This window comes from Falco cherrug, chromosome 4, assembly GCF_023634085.1.
Source record: "Falco cherrug isolate bFalChe1 chromosome 4, bFalChe1.pri, whole genome shotgun sequence".
Classification (NCBI taxonomy): Eukaryota; Metazoa; Chordata; class Aves; order Falconiformes; family Falconidae; genus Falco; species Falco cherrug.
The window spans coordinates 54,375,349-54,385,439 of record NC_073700.1 but is presented as its reverse complement, the minus strand read 5'-3'; the positions used below and the strand labels follow the sequence as shown (position 1 = coordinate 54,385,439).

The window sequence follows — 10,091 nt, the reverse complement described above, 5'->3', positions numbered from 1 at the left end:
CTGGGGGTCTGCAGGCTGCTTGCCCTGGAGCTGGGGGAATCCTGCAGGGACCGCGTTGGCTGGGGGTGAAAATGGAAAATTAAGCTTTGCTCTTTTCCTCAGCCTTGGTTCCTCTCCACCCTATTGCAACGCTTAATAAAAAAAAATAAATTAAATTAAAATAAAACACAAGTTAAATGGTGAGAAATTAACAAAGGAAGCAAAAAGGAAACAGAAGAAACCAAAAAAATAAAAAGGAGGTAACAGAAAAGGTATAAAAAGCAGAAGAGGCATAAAAATTAGGGGAGGCGTAAAAAGTGGAAAAAGGGGGAAAGGGGAAAAAAAAGGAAAAAGGGGATAGAAGGGCAAAAAGAAACAGGGAAACAAAGGGGAAAAGGAAGAGGGAGGAAAGGGGGAAACGGAAAAGGAAATGTGGGAAAGGAGAGAAAGGGGGGAAGAAAGATGGAGAAGAGAAAAAAAGAGGAAAAGGGAAATAAAGAAGGGAAAGAATGGAAAAGGAGAAAGGAAAAAACGAGCAGGGAGAAAGAGAGAGGAAGGAAAAGGGAAAGAGGGAAAAAGGAGACAGAAAGGGGAAAGAAGGCAAACCAGGAGGACAAGAGAAGAGAAAACCAGAGGAAGAGGCAAAAGAAGGGAAAATCAATAAAGGGTGAAAGAAGAGGGGGCGGAGGAAGGGGGGAGGGAGGACTCGGGTGAGCTCAGCGGGCGGCCGGGGCAGGAGTGGGGCAGGGGCAAGAACCGGGACAGGGACAGGGACAGGGGCCGGAGCGCGACCGCCCCGCGCAGCGCAGCCGCCCCGCGCAACGCAGCCTCCCCGCGGCACCTGAGGCTGGGGGCGGTGCGGCCCCGCCCCGCGCGGGGGGTGGCGGGGGCGGCGGAGCGCGCGGTGCGGAGCCGCCGGTGTCCCCTCCCCTCCCCTCCCCTCCCCTGCCTCCCCTCCCCCCCCGGCTGGCGGGGCGCGCGCAGGCGGGCGGCGGGAGCGGGCGCAGCGCTGGCGGCAGCGGCCGGGGCCGGCGGTGCGGGGTGCCCGCGGGTGCGGCATGGAGAGCGGGGTGCTGGGCGTCGTGCTGCCGCTGCTGGGCTGGCTCCTCTCGGCGGTGAGTGCCGCGCCGGGCCGCGTCCGTGCAGCCGCGGGCAAACTTTGGGACAACTTTGCAAGTGGCGCCGGGTCAGGCAGGTGCGCCCTGGGGGGTCCCGTCCCCCCCTGCCCCGTAACTGGCACACAGCAGCCGCTGCATTTTCCTGTGCGAGGTACGGTTCCTCTTCAGGAGCGAGAGGATCTCTCGATCTGGAGGAATCCGCTGGGTGAGGGGCTGTTCGCGTTTTATTTCAGACTCCTGGTTTTGTTGTCATTCAGGTTTGCAGCCTGGCTTTTCTGATGCTTTGCTTTGGTTGCTCTGTTCAGGAGCTCGGTCGTTTTGTGCAAAGCTCCCCCTGCCCTAAAACAGGGGGTAAGGGGATGAAATTCCCCGGCGGCGGGGCAGGGGGCTGCCGGTGGGACCTGCCTGCCGTCCGGGAGCGAGTGCCCGGGAGAAGTTCCGCAGGCGCCGCTCGCGGGCGCACAGCCGGCGAGGGTGCGCGGCCCCGGCGCGGAGCAGGAGCCGGGAGCACTGGGTGCGTTTGCCGGCTGCTGAGTCCCTGCTGCGTGTCACCGCCACGCTCGCAGGTCCCTGGGTCGGGGCTGTGTCGTCCCCCCGCAGGTGGCTCGTCGCAGCGGGTGCGATTATCGAAGGGGCTGGTTTCTGCTGCCGACCGGCCGTGTGCGCACACGTGGGTGCAGGAGCCGCTTGTCCCCGCACCCTGGGCAGACACGGGGCTCCGACGCTTTTGTTCCTGCAGCTCGTTCCCCTGCAGCGCCCGGTTCCTAGCGGGACCGTTTCTGCCCGGCAGGCTGGGGTGGCGCGGAGATGGGGTGCTGGCCGAGCCTGCCTTCCCTTCTTACTTCGGATCTTCTCCCACACGTGTTTTCTCCCTCTGGAAGGTGAGGTTTCCTCACCAACGTTGTGTTGGGTTGGCACCCACAGGAGCTGAGGTGGTGCCATCGGTACTTGGTTGTAGCTCGCTTCTGTTGGCTCTGCTGGGCTGGTGGCAGCGGTGACAGTGGCGTGCTCCGAGCAGCACCGACCCCCAGTAGAGTCAGACCGACCAAGCCCAGCCTCAGAGAGGGGAAAGTAACCCCCAGTTTTGTCACTGCATCGCTCCTCTCACCTTTCTCCCCCCCCCCACCCCCCCTGCCTTGTCCCTTAAGAAATGAGACACTTATTTCATTTTTTTTCCCTGTCACCATGAGCCACCCAGCCATCTGCATTGCCAAAGACTTTATTTGAGAAAGAACAGGCTGGGAAAATGGATTAAACTATTAAAAAAAATGACCAGGCAATTATTTCCTGGAATTCTACAGACTTTGCTTTAGGGAAGATCCAAAATAGCTCATGTCCAAGGCTGGAGCTGGGGAAATGAGAGGGGGGCAGCGGTCCCATAAGCTGCTGGGTCTGCTCCAACTCTCACTTCCACTGAAGCCCATGGCAAAAATCCCATTTCTTGAAACACTGTTGGCATTAAGAGGTCCTCTGGGGCCAGATCCTATGGAGAGTTAAGTCCTGTAGCCCACTGAGGTTTGTCATGCAAGTGGTGGCAGGATCGGGCCCTTCTGGTGGTGCTGTTGGTGTCCTTGCCATCAATGCTGGGCTGTCAATAAGCACAAACCCCTGAAGCTTTGGGACAATGGCATGGGCACAGCCCCGGTGCAATCCGGTACTGGTTCCTTTTCAACCCTTTTTATTATCTTGTTTTTTCATACTTTATCTCACTTGCCCTTGGTTTAGTAGAACCGTTGGTTGTTTTCTCATTCTTTTGTTGTGTTAATGTTCCTGGGACCTGGTTCATACTAGTAGGTTAAAGAGATTCACATGCTCCTTATCAGTGCTGATCTGCAAGGTGACTAATGCTGAAGTGCCTCAGTGCTAGAGAAAATCACCTTTGGTTTTGTTTCTCAGTTTAGACCTGGGATTCGGTGCTCATTTTTACAGCGAAAATAATTCAGCAGTTGTAACAACCTGGCTCTGGGACTGCGATGGGTCAGTAGAGTTGTGGGTGGGTTTTTTTTTTTTTCCTTCTTATAATTTATTGTGATAATTTTTATTGGTATGTCCTTGGAAAAACTCTGAACAAGAGTGACTGGCAGATTGAGAAGTTCAGTGCTATAAAACTGTTGCAGCCATGTGGTTTCTGATTGCTGTTATAAACTTTCACCTCGGCCTCTCACGATCTACAAATGTGGTAAAAAAGGAAATTGGGCAAATCTCATTTGCTGTAGTTCATCAGACCATGCTCACCAGAGACCTGCCTCCTGCAGCCATCAGCCTTTAACATTCTGAAGTGCTAAAGGTGGGAAGGGAGGGCAAGGTGTAAATCCAGAATAATCCCTGTTAGGTTCTAGTGGGTCAGTTTACCTTTTCAGGGGTGTAACTAAGATAATCTGGCCCAGAGAGCTACATAGTGGGCTATTTTTTGTCCCAGTGTGTGTCTGGTAAATGAGATGTGGCTAATTCAAAGCAGTTGGTGGATTCCGCATGCCTTCAGACTGCAAGCTCATTGAATTAACCAAATCTGGCCAGCTGGTGTAATTTGTGCTTTTCTTCAGAGTTTTATTCTACTTCAGCCATGAAGTAGATGTGTGATGGAAAGGAATAAAAACCTCAGATTTGATCCTTTAGCTTTAGCAGTCCAAGTGTAAATACTGGAAGCAGGGCCATTGTAAAAAAACAGTTAAATTTAAGCTCTTGGGACAACCACTGCAGCTGCATCTGTATCTCTTTCATCCTGTCATTGACTGAGCCTGAGAAGCGAGATAAATGTGTTTAAAACAAAATAATCAATGTTTCTGACAAAAAGGCAAGGTACTCACCAGAATCCTCCAGCTGAATTCCTGCATGCAACACACAGATCCTTTCACAGTAACAACATGTGTTTAACAAAGGCCTTGCCACAAACCCTCCGTGTGTTACTGAGTGTATGATTTATTAAATTTATACATGCATAAATGCATGACTGACTTTATTTAGGAGAACCAGTTGCCCAACCCTGTATCTGGGTAGCTTTGAGAGTCTCATTGCCTCTTTATAATGCTGGAAGTTTTCAGAGTACATATTTTCAGCAGTACATATATTTTAGAAGCTCTTACTTAGGACATAATGAGGCAAAACAGAAAAATAGGCAAAACCACAGTATCTGAGGCAAGAAAAAAATATTCCATGTGGAATATTTAAGGCTATTTCCAGCAGTGTTTTATTCCAGCCTGCCAGTATGTCAGCAAGGGGACTCACACCATAATTATTGCACCCTCCCCACAGCTGAGAGGTCTGTCTCCAGCAGGAAAAGTCTGGAGAACCAGACAGGAGGGGAACCTTGATGTATTGTAAAAGGAGATGAGTCCACCTGGTTTTTTTTTAAAAAGAGGGATAGTTGCCAAATATGCAGCACCAGGAGGTAGATGGGACCATGGACAGAGAAAGCTGCCTGACTCATGAATTTGGGTCTGTATCTGTGTTTCACCCTTTTTACGGTGCTTTAAAAATACTCTGGTTCAAACTCCTTCCTGTTGTTATATCAGCAGCAGTGTGACAGCCAGAGGGCTGCACCAGATGAAAATGCAAAGTAAGGTGTGCTGTGCTTTGTGCTGAGTCCTTCCAGTGCTGGCTTGTGAGGCTGCCGTGACGTTTTGTTCTTGTTTTATTGTTTCACAGTGGTGTGGCTTTGCTGAATGCTATTTGTCTCTTCTCACTTCAGTATCCGGGTGCGGGGGGAGGTCGTGGTAGTTGGTGGATACAAAGCAGAGAGGTGCTGTGCACATTTTGCAAGTGGGAAGCTGGGGCATGAGTAAGTGATGGGATCAGTGTCGTGAAAGAGGGCTTTCAGCCCTCCCGAGGCACCAGCTGCAAGGCTGCCTTGGAAATGGCAAACCTACATTTTCTTTATTTTTCGGGGGGGGGGGGGGGGGGGGGGCAGGGAAGCCTGGTAGGAGTGGGAAGTTACCTGGTATTTGGGCTAGTTTGTAGGCACTAATCTTAGTTGGAGGAGAGGGGGAAGAGGGACAGAAAGGAAGTCTCCCTGTTAAGCATCAAGTGTCCCATTTATTGGCAGTCTGAGGAAGGGCACCAGACACTGTGTAGATCAATGAGACCCAAGACGAGATGATAATTTATTTTTTTTTAGTCAGAGCTGAGCGCACTTGGAGGAGATTTGTCACACTCTGCATGGCATCTGCGGCTCAAATTCAGAAAGGGAGTCAAATTATCTGTGCAGGATAAAAGGTGTTACTCAAGTTTTGATGAGGAGCAGGACTTAGCTTGGTTTTATGAACTCCATAGGTCACATCCTGCCCTCAGACCAAGTCAGCACAAGTGTGACAGTGTCATTTCACTGCTGCAAGTGGGATCTCTGTTGCATCACGCTGGCTCAGTGGAAATGGATATGTGGTTTTCCAGTGCCGGTTGTGTGGTTAAATACAGCCCCATTCTCTGGCCTCAGCCACTTTCTTCCTACTGTATTGGGAAGAAGAGGAAAGTCATTTGTAAGGACCAAAATCTAGGAAATGCAGCCAAGAAAAATCCTCAGTCGTGGGCCAAAACCATAGACAAAATGGGTTGGAGGTGCCTGGAGGCCCCAGAGCAGGAGGGGCTGGAGTTGTGGTCCAGCAGGTGGGATGGAGAGCATGGATGGATAAACAGACAGGCAGGTCAGAAGCTCCTGCTCCCTCCGTGAGACTCGCTGAGCCTGCCGTTTGCCCTCCCACCCTGTGCAGCCAGGCAGGGTTTCCTCGGTGAGTGCTGAATGCCTGTGATTTCCCTTCCACGCTCCCAGATGTTTTCCAGAAGTCAAGAGCTCTCACAGCTTCATTTGGGTGGGAACCGAGCCAAGAGGGGAGACGTCTTGGCCTTCGAAAATGAGATCCCAGAGGACTGCAGAGGAAGGAAAATCAGGTCCTTGGTTTTGAGGTGTGAGAGGGGCAGGGCAGGGATGCCAGCCATTCTGGCCTCCATCCAGAGCTAACACAGCTCAGCCGTGATGGGGAGGTCCTGTGCATGGCTGGGGAAGGCTGTTCACCAGCTGAGCGGTCTTCTTGCCACCGTTCCCTTTTGGAGCAGCCTGCAGCATGCTTGGCTTCATGCCTGACCACCAGGGATTTCTCTGGGGTGGTTCATCTCTCCAGGCACGAGCTTCACCTTTCACGTTACAGGACCCATAATGCAGGGGAGGGTTCGTTCATTAGGTCTCAGAAAGTGCTGGGGGGAGGGTTTGAGAAGAAGATGGGCTCCCCAATGCCACCAAGTGCTGGATGCTCTGTGCACCCTTATGCAGCTCTTTTATTTCTTGAATGGGGTGTTGCCAGACTTCTTCAGCACTGGGTTTTTAGAAAACCTAAAGGCTTCTGGAGATGTGAATAAAAGTGCAGTTTCCTTCTGATAAGGATGTTGTTAATGAAGTACCAAGACTTTCTATCCTGAAACTTCAGCTTCGTTAGAAGCATCTACTGGCGATTAGCTTTGCTACAAATCACTTTTAAACTGCTTAACCTCATGCATAAACCCTAATGAGGGAAGAGCTATAATAGCAAGAGCACTTATGTTTAATAATTGCCAATCTGCACAAATATAAATAACCTACGTGAACACGGCCTGACCCGCTGGGAGCGAGCAGGTAAGGTTAAGAGGCGGAAGCAGGTGTGATTTTTTTTGTTGCTGTTACAGTCCTTGCCTTAGATACTCTTTCCCCCGCTCATCCATCAGTCATGCGGATGCAGGCAGATGCAGTGCCCTGAAGTCATGCAGCCCTGGTGCGAAGTTAGCGTAGGTGACGACAGAACTCAGTTCAGTAATTTTTAGATGGTTGGTTCATAAAGTGAATTTAGGGACGTTTTTGCGCGCAGGGGTATGTGTTGTGGTTTGCTTACGGCTGGAAAACACACATTAGGGCTGCTTTACTGGTGGTTTATTGTGCCAGATTTTATCTACAGCACTAACTTTTATATATACAGTATTTCTGTGACTTAAAGGCCTATTTTAGCTTGTGAGCTGTACATGAATTTTAGAGACACTGGTGTACTTCACGTTAACAAAGTCACTTTTCCAGGCAACTGAAAGAGTGGATGGTAACAGCCTTAAACTCCTCTATTAATGACATTAGATAGTTAGTGACTGCCCTGGGGGTGAGAAGTCTAACCCTTTCATTTTTTGCACTGCTGGGGAATGGAGACTTACCCTTCCGTCGGTTGGATTTTAAATTCAAACGTTAGAATTGATTTGGGATTATTTTCTAATTCAGAACCAAATCAGGATTATTTTCAGATGCATTTCACTAGTGGGCTGGACAACAGACTTGGCCATGTTGTTTTGATAAAATCTCCTGGATGTCATGCCTCAGCTTCATTGATTTGCTTTGATTTAAAGTTGAGGAGAGACCAAAGGAACTGAGTAGGGAGCCCCCAACTCTGTTTGCTGAGCCACCATCCCTGTCATCCCCTCCTTGTTTTTGCAGCAGGTTCAGGGATGTTCCTAATCCTGATGGTTGCGAAGCTGAGTAGAAGCTCCAAAATTTTTTAATTTTCATCCCTGTGAAACTGCACCTCATCAAGAGGGAAGAAAAAAAAAATCTCTTTAAAATCTATTTAAATACGATTCTTGTCTGGAGGGGAAAATATCAATACTTTGTCTTCCTTTGTAAAGCTGAAGTCTATTTGGTACCTTTTTAAAAGATGTTCCTTTGAGGCTCCAACCTTGATTCTGTGTTTAACAGATGTTTCAATTAATACCTGGTGATCTGTAACATCACAACCAATATCTGAGCAGCGAGTGTCTCCAGGGGCCTTATAAATGTCATTGTCTATCACAGCTAATCAGTCTGTGGGCTTCCTTGCAGGTGGCCTTGGGGTGGGATTCACCTGGCAGATCAGGACACCTACGTTTTGGCATTTCTGCATAGGTGTCTACATGTGACCTGCGTGGTCTGAGCTCCTGTTGTGGTCAGCATTGTTGTCAGGTTGGGTTTGGCTGCTCCATCTTGGACACCTCAGGCCATTTTGGAAAATATCCCGTTGTCCCACACCATCCGTTTGTGGAGAGCGAAGCCCCTGCAGCTGCTGTGTTATCTGCCAGCCCCATGTGGATGCTATGAACACAGAAAATAAAGTTATCTGAAATGGCACCACGTGCCTCTGTTATGCATGTTTCTGAACCCTCATTGACTACAGCAGCAGTTCAGTCCTCAGGTAGACACCTACATTTAGGGATCTTAAGCTGCAAGCTGAATCCCTCCCTGGGTTTCTCTTGTGTTGTGTAAGAGTGAAAAAAAGAAGAAAACCTGCTCACGCTGAGCTTTCCCCTGCAGCCTGCTTTACTCATTACTGAAAAGCAGCTTTTATTTCATCTTTCCTTAGTGGCCAGACTGCTGCAGTTCAAACTTTAAGCAGCAAGTCCCTTTGCAAGGCAAAAAGGAAACAAAATTAAATATGCTCAGCCTGATGCCCACCCCTCCAAAAAAAAAGATCCATAACTCTGTAGATTTGCGCCAAAATGAAAAGCTGCCTCAATGCTGATACAGCACTTTTGTGCACTTAGCTTGGAAACAGCCAGAATCCAAATCCTGCTGGAGATTATACCTCTTCCACCTTTATTTTGCTGTAGCCAAATTCAACTCTTATCTTAAGTGAATGTAATAATTATGTTTTTTATAGCTGCTTTCCCATTACAGATCCCTAGCCGCTTTTCAGGGGAGAGGTGAACCCCTTTAGAAAGTTCATCCCATTCATGGCTATGTGGGATGTATGTCCTTATCTGTTGGTTGTTTTTTTCTTATGTCACCTTTCACAGCCCTCCGGAGTTTGCTGAGAAGAGATTAAACCCCCCTGCCCTACCAGATGTGTCTTCTTGCAGAGGGAGGAGGCGAATGACATCCTTGCCCAAAGGCAGACTGCTCGGCCGTGGAGCTGCAGCAGTGCTAGCTGACGTGGTTGCACATATCCTGCTGCTAAAGCTACTTTATCCTCCTTGCCATCAGTGATTGGGCTCAATCCTGAGCGGTGCCCAGTATTTCTTGGCTGCTTTTTCCCCTGTAATTTAGGGCGAGTAATTTGGAACAATTCAGCAAGGAACGCAAAAGGATGTGGCTGCTTTGTTCCCCTTGCTGAGTCCTGCCATGTGGTGGGCGCTACACGGAGGGGTGCTGGAGACCCTCTGCCAGCCCTGTGCTGCCTGGGGACCCCTTCGGGACTCCCTTCCTGGGGAGGTCACGGGGTTTTCTTGTTGCCCTGGAGTCATTTCAAAGCAAGATGCAAGTGCAAAAGAGCCAACACTGAAACAAGCCACTTGTTTCCTGCCATGTCTGCATCCATCTGGTTATTTTTCATTTTCATCCTGGCTCTTAAGCATAATTAGGCTTTCCAGCTTTTTTCACAATAGGAACATGTTTTCTTTTTGCTTGACATGCTCAAAGGCAGAGAAAAATGCTGCTGCTGAGACTGTTCCCAACTTCACAGGGCACCGAAAGGAGGCCAGACACTAGGTGAAGGATTACTGACGTGCTCAAGTGTTGACTGCTAGGCTGCTTACGTTTTGGGGGGGAATGACATTAAACACAGTTGCAGAGCCGTGTGGGTCTCAGCTATGCCACGCACTTCATTTCAGTGCTGCAGTGATTCCTCTCAAGGAATTTTCCCACCCCTTCTGTTTTGCTCTACTCACCGACTCTTGTTGTAGTTTCCTTTTTGCACAGTTTCTCAGTGCAAAGCTTTATTTCACCTGCTGGTGCTTTGCAGCTGGGACACGGGCTGTGGTTTTGAGTGCAGGGATTCTTGTTCTTTTCTCATGCCCACACAGTTTCTTTTGTAGCACCATTTTAGCAAAATTAAACTTTGTTCCTCTTTGGCCCGTTCTCTGCTCCTTCCCCTGGGAAGTCATACACATTTCAGCAAACAGTATACTGTCAAGGGCTTATTAGCTTCAGACTGGATGTGTACAATGCAGATGAGGCGAGATTTATCAAGAGAAATAAAGGCTTGTATTGGAACAACTGATATATATATATATATTTAATAAATA

The 10,091-nt window shown here is 49.1% G+C and overlaps 1 protein-coding gene across 1 annotated transcript in view; it reads left to right on the top strand.

The window, feature by feature from the left end:
- Window positions 1-953: 953 nt before the first annotated feature.
- The window catches only part of VIPR1 (vasoactive intestinal peptide receptor 1), a 116,098-nt gene continuing 106,960 nt past the window's right edge, over window positions 954-10,091 (top strand). Inside the window, exon 1 of the mRNA XM_055708129.1 lies at window positions 954-1,094. Within this exon, the coding sequence (XP_055564104.1) occupies window positions 1,038-1,094 (57 nt within the window). The 5' untranslated portion in view covers window positions 954-1,037. The remainder of the gene's footprint in view (window positions 1,095-10,091) is intronic.